We start from the raw sequence: 18607 nt of genomic DNA, 5'->3' as shown, positions 1-18607 counted from the left end.
TTGTTGTGGCTTAGATAGTTGTTTAATCAATACCATGTTATAGCATATGTTAAGTTTCCGCACACTATTGTTTAACATATTGCGTGTGTTGATTAAATTGGTTTTTGGGGGTCTAAACGTTCAAAAGTGTTTTTGTACACGTTTTTGAACTTTCAACGCTTTTGAATCTTCAATCTCTATTGGTGATTGAAATTTTCGCAGCTTAAAAAATTTAAAAATAAAAAAATAAAAATAAAACCCTCAGAGTTGTACTCATTTTGTAATTTTACGATGGGTCATTTTGTAACATGATGGGCATTTGTGTAAAGAAAAAACTTTTGAAGTTCCATGACTGATAAAAGAAATTCTCTCCAATCTCTTTTTATAGAGAGATGGGTTTGTGCATGTTTTTATACATCCTTCATAATTGTATTATCACGAAGCAGGTCCAATGGATTTAGATTGGTACTACTGATTCCCAAAGCATGAGTGTTTAATGTGTTATTAATTTCATCTCATTGGCTTCTGCACATGACAGCAAAATTAAAAATAATTAGATTGTACACGTGTATAGTAAAATTGGACTCCAATTTCGTATTCTAATTGAACAATTGGAATGATAATATATGATAGTAACAACAATAGGTAAATTCAAATAAAATTTCGAACTAAATTGTAACAATCTGAATAAAAAATTCCAGTAGAAAGACAGGGTGGAGTGATCAACTCCAAGAAGGCGACCAAACTTGCGTAAATATAGAATAATAAATCTCTCTCCGGAAAATTTACATTGTTCATAACCTTTACCTTCACTGAACATTTTAAAAACATAATGACTCACATTTGCCATTCAGACATCTACAGTCGGGTCCTCTCTGATTCGCGTGAGATTCCATTGATCACTAAGTTCCTTTGCAGCCTGCAAAAAGTATCATCCATCGGTCCATAGCAGTGCTTTCTTCATTGTTATAGGTGCCCAACCTGAACAAAAAGCCAAATATAAGGATAGTGAATTTTAGGCATAATGTGCATCTAATCACATATTAGCAATTTATAACAAATGTAAAGATGCAAACTTTGTAAGTGAATAGTAAACAAAGCTCAGTGTTAGAACCAAGAAGAAAGCACTTTAATCCGAAACTCAGTGCAAATGTAAAGATGCAAAATTTGTAAGCAATTTATAACAAAGATGCAAACTCTGGCTTTGCTATCTTTTTGGAAATTATGCAATGTACCCAAGCCAAAATTCACTATTTCACGTACAATTTTCTTAAATTGACTTTTTGTATTTTTCTTTAGGACAAAATTTAGTTACAAAATTGGTTGTATGCTTAGGCTACAACCTTACTCAATATTTTTTTATTGGATGTGAATTTTGACAAATCCATAATTAGATTACATCTTATTCTTATATCCTCCATGCGTGCAAAACTTTAAGAAAATTAAAGATCAATAACTATGTCATCAATAAATTTTATAAATTACAAGTTTTTGTAATTTAAAATTATGCATAAAATATATGCTTATAGATCATATGGTAAATAATACCCAATTAACACAAAATTTGACATATGTATTAAGAGCGTAAAGAATATGTAATTCAACGATTAGATTTTTAAAATATGTAGTAATATTTATTTTATTGAGCAATGTTGTAACCTAAGGCTATAACTCACCTCCAATAAAAAGATATTTAGTAAGGTTGTAGCCAAAGGCTACAATTAATTTTGTAGCTATATTTTGTCATTTTTTTATTGTATTTTTATCTTTACGCAAAATTTTAAGTAAAAACACATAGTTTTACACACACACAAACAAACACACACACACACACACACACACACACACAAAAATTAAAAAAGGATAAAAGCGCATTTCATCCTTTATATTCGGGATAGTTCACAGTTCCTTCTTAAACTTTAAAATCAAGCTATTCTCCTCTTAGTATTTTTGGAAAAGAACAAATATGTCATATTGTTATTTTCTCAGTTAAACCCTAACGAAAGCTTATTATTCTTTAAATATTACATTGTGTAATGTCTAAAATACTCCCACTAAATTCTAACATTCCAAAAATTTTCCTCACGTATTTTTAATTTTTGATGGTAATAATGATTAGAAAGTTATAATTTATTTAATGGAAAATTCAAGACACATGTCTTTTTTTTTTCTTTTTCTTTTTTTCTTGCCTAAAATGGGTGTTCATTAAAAACTAAGCTAGCTAAACATTGTACCTAGACTCATATAGAATGATAAAGAAGAAAGTATGAATGAAAAAAATTTTCATTGTGTATGGTTGAAGGAATTTGATGAAAGGGTTTTGTGGGGGGTTCCAGGACCAAGGAATCTCAGCCAAGGATTAATTTATCCAATCCAGGACAAGATGCGTAAGCAAACCCCGAGGACTCTGCCTACTTGAGGAGAGCGAGAGAATCAGGACAACTGATATCCCTCAGAAGCCTAAGGATAGGAGAAGAGATGCAATTGGAACAAGGTTAGTAGGAGGCAATTTCTTGAGGGAGACACCTCCCACCTTCGCATTCAATGCCCAGCACCAACCTCATCATTTACATTAATATGGAAATTACTCCTGAACAGTAACTTCACAGCTAGCAACTCCTTCTATCACCTCCAGAAGGGTCTTGATGGGACAAGTATCCTAAGAAATGCCTTAGGATGTACAGGCGAAGGGTTGAGATGCAAGGGAACAGACTATAAAAGGAAGGGAACCCCCCAAAAAAGAGGAGGAACAATTTCTAAGTACCAAGAGAATGATGAAGAGAATTATGAATTGCCTTATGTAGAACCAGAACTAAACTTATATACAAGAGATTGATCCTCGGATTTGCCCGAGGAGGATATTATCCTAAATTATTATTCCAATTGCGCTTGTCCATTACTTTGGATTTTTCGGCCTTAGACTTATACTTACCCTAGTATTGCATTTGAGTTAGTTACTTACTCTCTTAAAAATTCTATTGTTTGGGTTTGATTTGAGGGATAAGATACCACTAATCTAAGTGGGCTTGGGTTTTTATTTTTTGAGTCCTTACAGGTTAAATTGTAGCATATGACATTTTTCATTATGAAAATTTAAATATTGTGACAATGTTTTAGCAAAACTCAATTGCTTTTTGTTGGAGGATAATGATATTCGTTATCATTCTTAGAAGTTTTAGTGAGTGGATATTGCCATTAACAAATAAGTACTAAGAAACTATTATAATAAAATAGATATTCATATTTTAAATAGCTACCCTAATTTTGTGTGTGACATACATTTTTTTATGTATATAGTTTCATACTTCATCAAATAAAAATTTTATTTTAATTTTCTCACACAAGAAGTAGCACGTGCCGTGCACTTGCCACCCTAACTAGTTTTGTTCAAATGAGTGAGCCGTCAAAGAATTTAAAAGAGGATACCTCATCAGGGTCAATTCATTGTTGATGTAAAATTTGTACAAAATTAATTACGAACATTTTTGGTACTTGCCAAAAGCAACCATAAAATAAATGTTGGAAAATCTTTGTTGTACCACATCAACAAAACAAGCCTTTATAAGCCTTGTTTATTCCCTCAAAAGACAGGCCTTTTTGATGGGATAATTATTGTAAGCTCTTGTGCGTCTTACTTCCCCCTCCCGTATGTGTTAACTTCTAATCTAACTAAACTTTCTCAAAACATCAACAAAACAAGAGCATCTAATGGCTGCTGTTGCCATTTTAAGGTCAAGTACTTGTTGTGATTTTTTTTTTTTTTTTTAAGAGAGTTTCAACTTATGACGTCCGCTCCTAATGATAGCTATCATCAGATCAAGACATCAATTAGTTTTTGGTGTAGGTGGGGATTGAACCCTAAATCTCTTATACAATCATTAGAAACTTTATTAGTTGAGTTAACTGGTTAAAGCATAATAAAATATTGTTAGGAGTATGATTGCCCATATTTGGTTTGCATTGAGTTGTAATATTAAAAAAAAAGGGGGGCTATTTCTTTATTGCTTGAATTCATAGAAATAATCATTTGGAAAAATTATGTTCACCCATCCAATAAATGCATAAATGACAGGGTTTAGGGTAGGGTTTCTCTATTCTTTTTTTGTTTGGGAAAATCATGTTCACTCGTCCAAAAAATGCAAAAATAATAGGGACTAGGGTAGGTTTTCCCTATTCTTTGTTTGGCCACACTGAGAGTACCATAGAATTGCTTGAATGCTATGGTCTTGGACTAAACTGAGAAGAGATTAATTAAATCGAAGTATGAATTGAGAGAGCGTACATTGCCACATGTTAAAAAAATGTCTATATTCTCACTTTTATTAACTAGTGGTTAAATAATTAAATTTATCATTTCTTAGTAATTTAATCTTTTGATATTAGTATTAATTTATCACATATTAAAGTATGCGTCTTTAGTTGGATTATTGTCCCATTCTGAGCACGCATGTGAAGCGAAAAGTTAACATAATGATTAAATAATTAAAAATTCATCCTCCTGATTCCAATAGTGGAATGAATTCATATGTAGATAAATCATTTCTCAAATTTTGATGATCTGTGTATACTCATAAGCCATGCCATTGAGTCTAGTGGCATACAATAATTTTCTCGATATGTTTCTTTCATGTTTAATGTTAGGAATACTATAAATTTTAGTTCATTGAACTTATAAAACTAATGTATCACAAATTGTTAAGATATATTTTAAACATTTATTTGTTAGGTAGTTCAAATTCACGAATCACATGCATTACCATTTACCACATCAGTATATAGTAAGTTATAATGCCATTAACATTTACCTTTTTCATCCACCTTTCCTTCTTTCCTTATTTAGGAAATCACCTTCGATGTTCATCAAAAATAGAAATCACCTTTGACGACGGAGGTTCGTTATGGATGCTACTTTAATATGATAACGACTGCCAATTGATCCCTTTATGACTAAGCAAAACCTTAGTTAATTCAAAGTAGATGAAGAAATGAGTGAATGTGGAAAAACTTGAAATTGAATTGTAGTTCACGAGAATGACAACTTCCTTTGTTCTTTTCAAACACAATAGTTCTAAGTTGATGTAATTTTTTTTTTCCCTTTTTTTTTGGGTCTAAATTCGATGCCACACGTTTTATTTACTTAAAAAAAATGTATATTTTAAGGCGTAACTATATAATACGCCTATATGGGATAGGTTTCTTTTTAGCTTAAAAATTAAGGGGAGCATGAGAACTAAAGACGAGTAAATTACGTGTGGGTAATCCGAGATGGCGAGAGCTGTTGAACTTTGACTCGAAGATGTAGAAAGTCTTTGTATATGGGGCCCGTTTTATTAAATAAAACTAGTTTAGTGTTTATTTAATCCGATAATACGTTGTAAAATATTTCGATAGTGCAAAAATTTTTGTGGCTAGTAAACAAATTAATTTAATAATAAATTTTTTTTTTTTGGCACCATACCAAATATAACTTGGTCAAGACTTCCGTTTGGCACAAAGTCATAAATGAGAAGCCTTTCATTTCCTTCCAAGCAGAAACCTCGAAGCTAAACTATATTCTAGTAGTGAAGCTTGGCCATTAACAAGATCTCATTCTTAAATTCTAGATGTCCTTGTCTAGAACCTATGGATAGTAGTTTAACAACTATCTCTTGTACATCAGAGAGCCTACCCTATAGATGCATCAAAATAGTCAATATGAAACCCTTAATAATAAAAAAGTTCTAAATCTAACGTATTATGACAGACAATTGAGATACTTGACTATATGATATTGCCAAATTACCTTGTAGATAGATCCAAATCCTCCTTTCCCAAACTTATTTACATCAGAAAAGTTGTATGTAGTTACTCTAATTGTTGGAAAATTGAACTGCAATGATTCAATATTGCAAATTTCATCCGCAATGTTGGGTTATAGATTGATCCCCATAAATTAAATAAATTACCCAAGTTTATTAATTAGGTTAAATTATATGCAAATCATGGAGGTACACACAAATCACCAAATCAATTAAGTGTAGTAGAAATTTAATTGACACGGTAATTTGTTGAAAAATGGAAAAAACCTCTCACAATGCGAAAAATATCATCAGGTGAATTTTAGATCACCACTCTCAAAAACCAACCTACAATTGAATTTTTACTCCAATCCATAATTGGACATAATCTTGTAGAGACTTCTTCTTGTATGCATAGATCCTAGTACATGTCTGACTTCCCAATAACTTATTGATTGTTGTCTGATGCAAAGTTATTCCCTTCAAAGTACGCTAAAGATCTAGAAGCACTTGGTTAGAAAACCCTAAGGCGCACAAGAACGCAGTAGTTTCTCATAGTGAATGAGTTCTCTAAACTGAATCTTTGTGTATTTTATGTCTTTAAAATTAAACATTTAATTATATGTTGAACAAAGTTTCTCTCCAAACTAGTTTGGAGAGAAACCCTACAAACTCATCATATACCTTTATATTGAGTGTGAATTTTGAAAATCTAATCGTTAGATTGCATGTTCTTATTACATTCTTAATGCTTACAAAATTTCAAGAATATCAAAGATCAATTGATATGTCATCAAATAAATGTTATAATTTCAAGTTTTTGTTATCTAAAGTTGTATATAAAAAATAAGTTAATTGATCAAATAATAAATAATATCTAATTTGAACGAAATTTGATACGTGTGTTAAAAACATAAGGAACATGAAATTCAACGGTTAGATTTTCAAAATTCATACCCAAAAAAGAAATATATGAGAAGTTTGAAGAGTTTCTCTCCAAACTAGTTTGGAGAGAAACTTTGTTCTTATATGTTCTAGAGGTTTAGTGAGAGAAACCTTAGCAATCCAAGTCATATCATTGGCTGAAATTTTGATGTGATAATTCTAGATTTGCGAAACTCAATAGATCGAGAGGTCTCAAGCTTAGTGTTGAGAATTAGTGTCGAGACTAGTGTCAAGTTTCATTAAACCCGTTTTTCTTCACTTATTTCTTGGTTCAATCTTCATGCTTTTAATGATACCACTTACTTTGTCTTATCAACATTCTTTATGATATCCTAAACATATCTTTTTTTTGTTTTGTTTTGTATTTTTGTTTTGAGACATTTCTAATTCAAATTCTCCTTCTCCCAACGATTGAATTATTATTATTATTTTTAAAAATTCCCTTTCGCAAGTAAAATAGAAAAGTACTTTTATAGTAACTAGAAGTGCTAGCTGTTGACAAGGAGATTAAACTAAAGTGTAGCACATACGACGTTATCTCATATAATAAATAATTATTTAAAATTTACAATCATTTATTTGACGTTGTCCATGCAAAAATTATATGTTTAATGAAAGGTGGTATTCTAACTTAACTAGTTGACACATTTTAGTATTTTTGACAGAGATTAAACTAAAGTGGAGCAATGTTATCGCATATAATAAATAATAGTTTAAAATTTTACAATCCTTTATTCAACGTTGTAACGATCAATGAATGATGATATCCTAGCTTGGTCCACGCACGACAATTTCTGCATTTGCGGCCCAAACGCGTAATAACTAGGGTTTGTTAGTACTAACCTGACGTGATAACTAGGCAGATTTTTCCACCTTAATTATTACCTAAGCAGATTTGCTAATTTTCTAGATTTCCCCACAGATTGAAACATATGGTAAAAAATAACGACTTGCTTCGATTTGTATGTATATTCTAATTAATGTATCATTTGAATGGAAAATATTGGCATTTGTCCTTTTTAAAAAAACAATCTAGTATTTTGCCCTCGTTCCCAAACTAATTAGGGAAGTACTTCTCTTTTGAAACTCAATTTTCTCAAAATCGAGTTAAGCCCTATAGTGGCGTTTTTAAGGAGCCTATAGTGACGTTTTAAGGACTTATAGTGGCGTTTTGTAACTCGATCTCCAAGAATTTGAGTTATAGGTAAAAAAAAAGAAAAAAATTTGCATGTAACTCGACTTTATGGAGATCGAGTTAAAAAACGCCACTATAGGTCCTTAAAATATCACTATAGGCTCCTTAAAACGCCACTATAGGGCTCCGTATTTTTTTTTTTAATAACTCGATTTTGAGAAAATCGAGTTTCAAAAGAGGGGCATTTTCCTAATTAGTTTGGGAAAGAGGGCAAAATGCTAGATTTTTTTTTAAAGGGGCATTTGCCCATTTTCTCCTCATTTGAATAGTCTAATTAATATATAAACAAATAAAATGTATACTCATGATCTGTATAGAGAAGTGTGGGGCTTTAGCTTGTGCCTGGTGATTTTTCGAAGTCTAGGAAGCCCATGATCTCAAAAAATCTAATCTTGAATTGAAACAGTTAAGTTTCAATTTAACCTTATTATTTTTCTCAATTGTCGCTTCTTCTTCTTCTCTTCTATTTAAGATTTATGCTTAAAGAATCATCAGCAGTATTTAAAAAACATTTGTTCCAGGGTCTCGAGGAATAAGCTGAAGCATGCACTTCAAATTAGACAAATGCTACTCACACGTCATTATTTTATATTTTTTAATTGAAAAAATCATTGTAGATTCTTACATAGATATTTTCCTAACAATTTTATTTATTTTATGAATAATACTACCGTCACAAACTATTTTACAATATTTTTACAAACTGTTAATATAGCCAAATTTTAATGATTCTCATCTGAACTCACCAATAACATAATTTTTTTCACTTACCAATAACAATTCACCACATCAATAGCTTGTGAAAAATATTGTAAAATAATTTGTATTTGTAATATTTTCCTTTTTTTTAATGACACTTAACAATTTTGTATTATCTTTTTTTTTTTTATTATTGAAATTTTGTGTTATCTATTATTTACAATTTATAATATCAATAGTTGTGAGAAAAGATGCAACTCTATAGTTATTGCTAAAAAATGTATTCTCTAGAAAATAATATGGCGCATTATCTTATTTTTAAAATAAAAGACCCAGTAAACTACTTAGGAGAGTTTAGCATTGTAGTACTAGAAATTCCTAAACCAAACTTTATTTCCACCGAATTGATCATGTACATGGAACAATATCCATTAATAATTTATTTTAAATAATTTTTTTAGGTTTTGTTTAAGAGTCTAAACCTTCGACTACCATTAAACACTGGTTAAGATTATTGACTGGTGAAGTGTTTAAAATACAAGTAAAACTTTGGTATAGCTCATTTGGTGAAGTACACTAAATTTTCTAATTAAATTCAAATACTTAATTGATTATATTTACAAATAAATCACAATCAATATTATCATTTTCAAGCACAATCAAAATCAATATAGTTATGTATTTGAATTTAATTAATTGGAGAATCTAATGTACTACACTCAAAATAATGTACATATACAATTTTAAGATTTCCCCTTAAAAATCCATCAAAGAAGCATACTAGCTCATCCCATTTCAGTCCACCATTGTAAAAACTAAAAAGTGTATTTGTCAATCCCTAGAAATTAATATAGAAAGTATTTTTTTTTTCTTATAATAAGTGAGATTAGGGATTCCAATGATAACCCACTAGTGACATCTTTTGTGGTGCTCTATGTTTGTGAATTGTAGTTCAAGCCCTACCTTTTCTTTTCTTTTTGTTTTCTTTTTTTTGCTTCTAAAACTCGTGGATCATTTGCTACTTCCTACTAGTGTACAATTATTACTACTTTTAGAATATAAATAGTGCTAGAGATAAAAAGTATTTTAAAAACTGTTATATTAACGGTAGGTTTAAAGGAAAACCAATAAAAGGTTGGCTGCATCAACATTTTTACAAATTGTTTGTGCATGTAGTATTACTCTTAGAATATTTAGAATATGTAAATCTTGAACACAATTGAATATGCTCATCATAATGTGTTGCTGCATAACATCACGTAGTAGTAGCTCAGACCGCCAAAAGAAAGGCTGGTAGTATAGGCCTCAAAATTATTCAACGTGGTTACTTCAATAAATAATCTTTTCTCAAAACTGATGTAAAGAACTTTAGTTACTTTGATCAAACCTTAGCGAGGATGTAATGCAGTAATTGAAGCATCATTTGTTGAGGCTAGCAGAATAGATTGATCTGACTGCGAGTCTGGTTCAACGTTGCTGTGTATAAAAAATGCAGGTCGTGAAGGTACTGATAAGGTGATAGAGTTGCTATTAAGCATTAGAACAACTGAAGCCATGGTTAGTCTATCAGCAGCATTTTCTTGAACACATAATAATCCAATGTGAATGCACCGGATTATTTCGATTGTTGAACCAACCCCTAATATGGGGTCTATAATGTTTGAAGCTGTCATGTTCCTCCAATTTGTCCATGCCTGCAAAATGATTTAAATGCCACACATAAAAATTCAGCATATAACTTCTTTTATTTTGTCAGTATCACTGTACAAGTAGAGCCCAATCTAAGGTAAAAGGAAAATGTATACGAAGATATTGTATTTACATAAGTAAGAAGATCCTCCCCATTTTCTTCGTTACGGAAGTAACTGTTTTTTTGTCCGCATATCATTTCAAGAACTAACACGCCAAAACTAAAGACATCAGACTTTACTGAGAAGTGTCCATGGTATGCATACTCTGGAGCCATATACCCACTACATGAGAAAATTAATACATAACTTTATATACTCACTGCATATGGGAATTAGTAACATTAGTATAATTTAAATGACAACAGAGCTCTAAAGTCTTAACACTTGTTAAGTTTTAAAAGTTTAGAATAATTGGCAAATCATGAATACAAACTTGTCTAGATATAAATCCTAGAGTCTATAGGTATTATTAGACAATGCTCAAGCTGATACAAGTCAAGATTCAAGAATATACAAGCTGCAAAAAGAAGAGTTCTGAATTTTCCTGGTTTGACCAATCGAGAGACAGGCTCTATTGATTGAGAGTCATATCTGCAAAATGTTAATTAAGCCCAAATAGCAGTTCAAGCCCAAAAAGGATTAGGGTTTCAGATCTACTTCTTTTAGTATATAAAGGAAACTCTAAGCACGTTTTCATAAGGCTTTTCAGAGATAGAAGAGTGTGCCTCCTTTGTATCTAAGGTTTTGTACCCAAAAAACTCTCTCATATCTTCTACTGGTATTATTCCTTGAAGAATCTCAAGATCTAGTGTTGTTGAAGTTGTTGCATTCTCTAATCATCAAGGGTACTGATGATCTAAACCTTTAATGATGGTCTTGGAGTCACAAACGAAGAGTTTGTGTTTTTTATCACAAGTGTGGGTGCTTGTGTTGCAAAGGCCTAATAGAGAAGGAGTTTGTGGATTCGAAGTTTGCACATGGTCATGTCAGTAAGTTCTACATTTGTTAGCAATTGGATGTTAGTGGTTTAAGTCTTATTGTAAACTTCGATTCTCTATAGTGGATTTGCTTTTTATCTTGAAGATAGTTAGGTTAAATCCTCCCCAGGTTTTTTACCGATTTCGTTTTCCTGAGTCATCATATCGTTTTGTTATTTATTTTTCCAGCTTTGTATGATATGATTGTTTTGTTTTAACTTAGATCTGAATAATAAATCTAAATATTCATTTGATTAATTAATTAGATTAAACAATCTAGTTTACAATGGTCTAAAAACTAACAATTGGTATCAGAGTGGGTTAACTCTTAATTTAGGTTATTATACCTAGAGTTGACCCTTGATCCCTTTTATCATGAATAATTTTAAGTGTCTTACATTTTTTGATTGTGATGTGTTGAATAAAAAGGACACTATTGTTTTAGTTGATCTTTTTTAAGGCTTGTGAAAGGAATTTGCAAGATTTCAGTCTTTCTTAGAATATTAGTATAATCCCTCAAATACACTCTGCTTCACATGGAATTTCACCTACAAAGCTGAAGACTCGTGCTATATGGGTGAGAAAAGAATTGCAAAGGTGAGTGTTGTTTACTTGTTCCTAATTTAATTCTTTCAATTATTTGTAGACATGTTTACTTTTAGGTTTTGGTTGTTTTATTTTCTTAAGTTGTTTGATTATTCAAAAATCCAAAAACATTGAAAATTTTCAAAAAGACAAATATATTTTATTTTGTATCAAGTTTTTTTTTTTTTAGGATTACATGAATTATGATATCTCTCTCTTGATTTAGAACATGCTTGATATTTTGGAGAAATATAAAAAGTATGTGTTATAAAAGTGCTAAGCTATTTCTAATTTTGATCTAGAAATTGATTGATTAATTTTTGAGTTATGTACTTTTTAGTATATGCTATTTTTATGTGTGAGCTGCAGAAAATATTTTTCTTAAGAGATATGATGGATAATAATGTGCAAATATTTTCTCTACTTGATTTGAGTTCAAACACCATCTGTTTATGGGTCACATAATGTCAATTTTGCATTTATGGAAAGAGAGAATATTTGTATTCATGTGTATCCTTAGTTTATTTTTTTTGGTTAGGTTTGTGTCTTTTTACTTTTCCCCTCCTCCTAAAATTTCCCCAAAATTTTTTTTCCCAAAACTTGTTTTGTTTTTCCTATTTTTATAGGAGGAGAAGCTTGTTTTTAACCTTTGTTGTTCATAGGGGGAGTTGTTGCTCTTCATAGGAGGAGTTGTCTCTATTTTCTATAGAGTTGAATTGTTTTGTGTTCCCTTAATTCTTTATTTTCTCTTATTCTCTGTTGCATATGTTTTCTGTCTACCTTCTGAGTGGGTTGCCTTTGTCAATATGTGACAAAAAGGGGAGAAACAGATGAAATGTGGAAATCTTGTTTGTTTTGTTTAGGGGGAGATGAAATTGTTTTTGAAAGGGAGAGACAATAAAAGTTTTTGATATATCTAACTTTGGGGGAGAGTTAGTTTACTTTTGTTTTTATATTTGTGTTTCATATTGGTTATATGTCTTTCTTTCCACACATGCGGTAATGTGTTCTTTAGAGTGTTTTCAGGAAAGACAGGTACATTCTGATCAAGACCTTCTACCTTTTATTGCAACTTTTAGTTTAGGAGTCTTAGATTGGAATTTGTGATGTAATTGGGCATTTTATTGGAGATGGTTCAATATTTGTTGGGACTTGTTTTTACAACGCAACATAATTCTTGTAATTGATAATACAAACATGTAATATTACAGTAATTATAAATTTTACTTGCTAGGATACTTACTACGTTCCGACGATTCTATTTGTATTGATATGGGTTTGATCCAGTATAACCAATCTTGCCAGGCCGAAATCTGCAATTTTGGGATTCATCTCATCATCTAGCAGTATGTTACTAGTTTTAAGATCACGATGAATGATGCGAAGTCGAGAATCTTCATGAAGATAAAGAAGACCTCGAGCAATGCCTTCTATGATTTTGTAACGCGTTTGCCAATCCAAATATGCACGTTTTGTGGGATCTATATTATTCATTAAACTATGAGTCTATTGAAAAAGGACACATTCAAGTGTATTTGAGAATACATGCAACCTATAAAATATTATGAATAAATCTAGAATTTACGGGAGAATTGCAACCATACCAAATATAACTTGATCGAGGCTTCCATTTGGCACAAACTCATAAATCAGAAGCCTTTCACATCCTTCCAAGCAGAAACCTCGTAGCTTAACTAAATTCCGATGTTGAAGCTTAGCAACTAACAATATCTCATTCTTAAATTCTAAATCACCTTGTCCAGAACCCGGGGATAGCCTTTTGACAGCTATTTCTTGTCCATTGGAAAGCCTACCCTATAGACACATTAAAATATTCAATATGCAACCCTTGATACTAATAATAAAAAATTGTGAATTGAACTTGTTATGGCAAACAATTGATATACTTAACCTTATGGAATTGTCAAATTACCTTATAAACAACACCAAATCCGCCTTGACCAATTTTATTTGCATCAGAAAAGTTATCTGTAGCAACTCTAATTGTTGGAAAATGGAAATGCAAGGATTCAGTACTGCTAATTTCATCCACTGCTTCACATGTGGAACCAGTCAATGCATCAGGATTAGATAAGCAGTTCTTTTTTTCTTTTTTCTTTTTCTGTTTAAAAAAGATTGATACAATTTAAATTATGTGCATACGTCATTAATAGACTCGCAAAGACTAATTACTGAAGTCATCGTAGAGAACTACTAATGCACAGATAATGTTTTCCAGAGGAACACTAGCTCTTTCAATAGCTTATCTTTCTAGAAAATTTGATTTAATGTTAAAACGATGGTAGCTTAATTCTGTTTTGTAGGTACCCCTATTTGTTTTTCTATTATAATAAGCCACACAAGTATCATGAACACACCACCTCATATTTTATCTCTCTCACAAAAGCAAAAGGTGTCATCTGTATTATTAAATCACCTCAGGATACGAAGATCAAGCCTATCTCTAAATCACGATCACCAAGCTAAAAAATAGGAGGAGATATAGATAGCAATCAGAATTGATATTGAATGTTAGTTTGAATGCTATTATTATCTGGTGATCCAATAATCTGAACTAGAACTCATTGAAAAGTACCCCACATTACTTTATGTTCCGTTTTACCTATAAATTTTTAGGAAAAATTTATGCCTTGAAAGTCAATTGTCACTACTATTGCCTATAAATAAAGCATCATATATGTATATATAAACACACACACTTATTGTCTGAATTTATTCTTATATTTTAAAGAAATTATATATTTGAAAATAGGAACAACAAACCAAATTTCAACTTACTTTTAGCTTTCTTTCTTTGCTTCCTCACTCTTAAAGAGATGCAGATGCAGATGCAGATGCAGGTGATTATTACAACGAAAATGATCACCACAACTATGGTGATGATAGTTTTAGATGAGTTACTCCCCTTTCCTGTAAAAATCAGATATCTGTACTCAAGAAAACATTCCAAGCTTAAATTTGAAATTAACATTATTAGTGGGAAAAAGAAGTTAAAAATTACAAATAAAAGTTGAAAGCATGAATAATTAATTAGAAATCAACAATCAATATACATTCATTTTAACAGCATGTTGAGTTATCAACTTATGATAAAACACAGTTAAAAGTCTCGTAGCTCGAACAATATTACTTTTACTTGGATTTATTACTGACACTTAACTTATTAGACATCAATTAGTTTAAGTGTGAAATAAAGTATATGCTTGATTAAAAATATAAGAAACATCGGGACCTAGAAATATGATAAATATTGTGAGGTGTGAAAAGATATCCCACTTGCAGAAGTTGCCATGTTGCACAACTCATCACCATCCCCCACATAACAACCCATTAAGACAAGTGGGGTGGGCTTTCTATTATTTTATTATAGTATTCTTCAGGTCATGGAAGTTGATCATTTTGGCTGCATATGAGCAAGCAGTCCTATCACAATTAATCACAAGATTTTATATCCATATTAAGGACACTGCAGTGTAAGAGACTCATAAACAAAACCTATCCACCAAATTTATACTACTTATAGACATATAGTCACACCAATGATCTGTCGTTATTTCTGATATATATATTTTTCGTTTGAAATTTCAGTCAAGAATAATGATCATGAATCTCTGTTTGAGATAACAAACTGGTTAAAAATTGGCAACCCATAGAACCCATAAGCAGAAGCATGTATTCACAACGAAAAATGCTAAAGCTACCGTAGAAATTAACGCCATTAATTATACTTTAGTGGCTATTAAATTTAAAGGTAAACACATGCTCGTAGATAGCAAAAAGCTTAAAGGCTTCCTTTGGTGCTGCGTTTGGGAAAGTGGGAGATGAAAAATATTGTGAGGATAGAAAAGTAGGAAGATAAATAGAATAATTCTAGAGACACAACTAACTACATGTACATGCATGATTTGTGCTATTGTATGTTTGGTTGGGAGATTAAAAAAGTCAGCTGGTGGAAAATAAATATAAATTTGCTTTGTTTGGTGGAGAAGAAAATGAGAGCAATAAAAAATTAAAGTTTGTATAAATTTACATTAGATAAAGAAGAAGATTGGGATAGGACCAAAATGATAGTTGGTGGGTAGAAAATAAAAAGAAAAAGGTGATGTGAAAGGACAATTAAGTCATTTTGGCTTAACTATTCAATTTTAGTAAAATTTTCTCCTCCGATTTGGTGGGTTTTGGTGAAAAACACTTTAACTCTATCATTTTCTCTCTTATTTTGAGTGTTTTTCCTCGTTCATCAAATAATGGAAAACATTACTTTTTCACCAACTTTTCCACCCAAAATTTCTATTATCTTTATTTTCACCACAAGTTGTGGCAGAAGTGGTAATCCTAACATATTTTATAAAACATTTCGAAATTAATTTTTTAAATGGCAATTATTAGTAAATGAGAAGAAAAAATGATCAGACTAATCAATACTTTTGGAGTCTTAAGAAATCATGGCCCGGCTTTTCCTCCTAGAAAAATTTGAAGGACAAAACAAAAGTTAAAACTTAAAAGCGTAAATAATTTAAATGGCACAAAAATTACTTCTTCTTTTTTTCTTTTCTTTTTATCAACTTTGTAGACAGCAGAGGAGTGGGAGTGATGAAGGTGCAGAACCGATGAGAAACAAAACACCATGTTAAAAGCTTCACAATAGTTCACTAAATCATTTAGCTTAATCAGAGGTGAGCATAAATGAAAAATATATTATAAATTAAAAGCTATAACCACTATGCAGAAAATAGGGACTGGAAGTATCGTTTGCAGTGGCAGCATGATTAGATGACGGGGAAGATTGTATTTTGGAAGCCATGGATGAGCATGACTAGAAGAGAAATTCCCAAGAAAATTATGGGAATTCTATCTGCATACTTACTTTAATGTTCTACACTTATAAATACATTAACAGAGAGAGAACCAATCAAACTCTGCAACTAATCCCAATCTAGCCGATCAGATAACAATACGCGTAGCAAACTTAATATGGCATGTGCGGATGTGCCTCAGTGATCTTTGAAGTCTTAACATTACGAGCTGTAAGTGTTTGTGTTTTGACTGATATACCGCATGTAGTTTAATGTGAAAAATTTAGCTTTTATGCTATTATACACTTATTGATGTGAGTGCTTCTTCCACGTGCGTACGTTTGGGAAACATACCTTTTGAAGGCACAAGAGGAGGAGGAGATATTGATTTTGCAGGCGCAGGAGGAGGAGATAATGATGGCAGCGATTCAACAAGAGTGCTGCCATAGAATTGTTCAGTCTCTATTCTTAAGTTGCAGCTGGGTGCAAGAATTCTCACTCCAGCATATTTACTACAGCAATCTTGAAAATAGCTTTGAGCGCGAACTAAGCAATTGCTACAATCTATCTCTGACAAATCAGGACTACATTGCATAAGCCCGTAGATCATAGAGTTTTGACTTTTATAGTTCGCATTTCCAACTGCAACCTTGCCAAAATCACCTCCAGCTGAAGCTCCAACTCTCAGGTCATAAAATAAGGTTTTTAACACCTCGTTGGACTCAGTCAAGTTCGAGACAAGACCAGCTACAAGAGCTTGAGTAGGTGTAAATTCAATAACACCTAATATTGAGTTGTTTGAGTATCGAACTGTACAATTCATGTACCACATGATGCCCTCTTTCTCGTTTGGACACAACTTTAAGAGCTCGCGAGCTGAATTGTTGACACAGGTACTGCAATCAGTTGTTGTAAGGTCAGCTCTACAAAACCCAGTGGCGTAAACTTTGTTGGTGCCCTCTCCGGCGGAGAAACTGTAGAACCCATAATTGATTTGGGTGTTGGAAGAGAAGTTGGAGATGAGGGTGTTGAGGTTCGCTCTGAAGGTACTGTTACTGCTCACATTACCACTAGTTGAACAATCATGGAGAACGTAGGGATCTCGCTGCAATACTAAGCTGTGACTTACAAGGGGAACGAGTAGAATGGCATAAAAGAAAAGTGGTAATCTTGAAGTGCTCATCATTATTGTTCCTCTGTATTCTGCATCAATGGGAAGATTTTAACATAGAATGCTAAATGATTCGACGATAATTATGCCGGGTGTAAAAAAAATGAATACCTTTTATTGGAAAAATAAAGATGAATATTGAATAGATTATTAGCAAGTGGTGTACTTATCACTTCACTTGACTCAGCCGCCCAGGGGGTTCAAATGAGCCCCCTGGCTTGGCCCAAAAAAAAATTATATTTAAATTTCTTTTTTACCCCTAAAATAAAATTTTGAATAACTCATCCTAAATTTTGTTTTAATCCAATTGAAATGTGATCATATTAGTGCTATTTTTACAATATTTTTACAATAAAGATTAAGTAACAAGTTGTAATTGGTTTTTTATCTAAACTCATAACTAACATCACTTTTTTACATACTTTAACAATTTGCTATCTAGATTTTATTGTGTAAATGTTTTGTCAATAGCATTACTCTTAAAATTGCTCCCTTGTTAAAAAATAGATAAACATTTTCTCTAGACTCTGACTTACTTTACTGTTGATGGTAGAATGAAACTGTTTTTTTCTACATTTTTCTTCTTCATCAATAAAAAATTACATCACTTATACAACTAACTGATATGTATTTACATCTATGATTCTTTCTCATTCTCTCTTCTATATTTTCTTTCTATCTAATCAAGTAGTTGGATAAGTGTTCTACAGTTTTTCGAGTCCAAAAAGTCTTTTAGTACTTGCTTCAATTCCAAGAGAATGACCATATGTG

The 18607-nt window shown here is 31.6% G+C and overlaps 1 protein-coding gene across 1 annotated transcript; it reads right to left on the bottom strand.

Moving 5' to 3' along the window:
* Nucleotides 1-9787: 9787 nt before the first annotated feature.
* Nucleotides 9788-17924, bottom strand: LOC126727267 (cysteine-rich receptor-like protein kinase 44). The gene is made up of 8 exons (XM_050432852.1): nucleotides 17031-17924; nucleotides 16892-16915; nucleotides 14633-14796; nucleotides 13782-13900; nucleotides 13453-13663; nucleotides 13092-13329; nucleotides 10418-10568; nucleotides 9788-10289 (listed from the first exon to the last, which is right to left on the bottom strand). Exons 1-8 carry the CDS (start codon nucleotides 17849-17851, stop codon nucleotides 9984-9986), a joined length of 2034 nt encoding a protein of 677 aa, XP_050288809.1. The 5' UTR covers nucleotides 17852-17924; the 3' UTR covers nucleotides 9788-9983.
* Between the last annotated feature and the right edge of the window lie 683 nt (nucleotides 17925-18607).

Source organism: Quercus robur, chromosome 5 (assembly GCF_932294415.1).
Source record: "Quercus robur chromosome 5, dhQueRobu3.1, whole genome shotgun sequence".
NCBI lineage: Eukaryota > Viridiplantae > Streptophyta > Magnoliopsida > Fagales > Fagaceae > Quercus > Quercus robur.
This window is presented reverse-complemented; position numbering and strand designations above follow the sequence as displayed.

What these genes read in the sequence shown, in the direction of transcription:
- LOC126727267 (XM_050432852.1), bottom strand. Translation starts at nt 17,851, where the DNA reads ATGATGAGCACTTCAAGATTACCACTTTTCTTTTATGCCATTCTACTC. An exon ending in CCTCGATCAAGTTATATTTG is followed by an intron (nt 13,330 to 13,452) that starts GTATGGTTGCAA and finishes TGAATAATATAG; the next exon opens with ATCCCACAAAACGTGCATAT. An exon ending in AATAGAATCGTCGGAACGTA is followed by an intron (nt 10,569 to 13,091) that starts GTAAGTATCCTA and finishes TTTCTCATGTAG; the next exon opens with TGGGTATATGGCTCCAGAGT.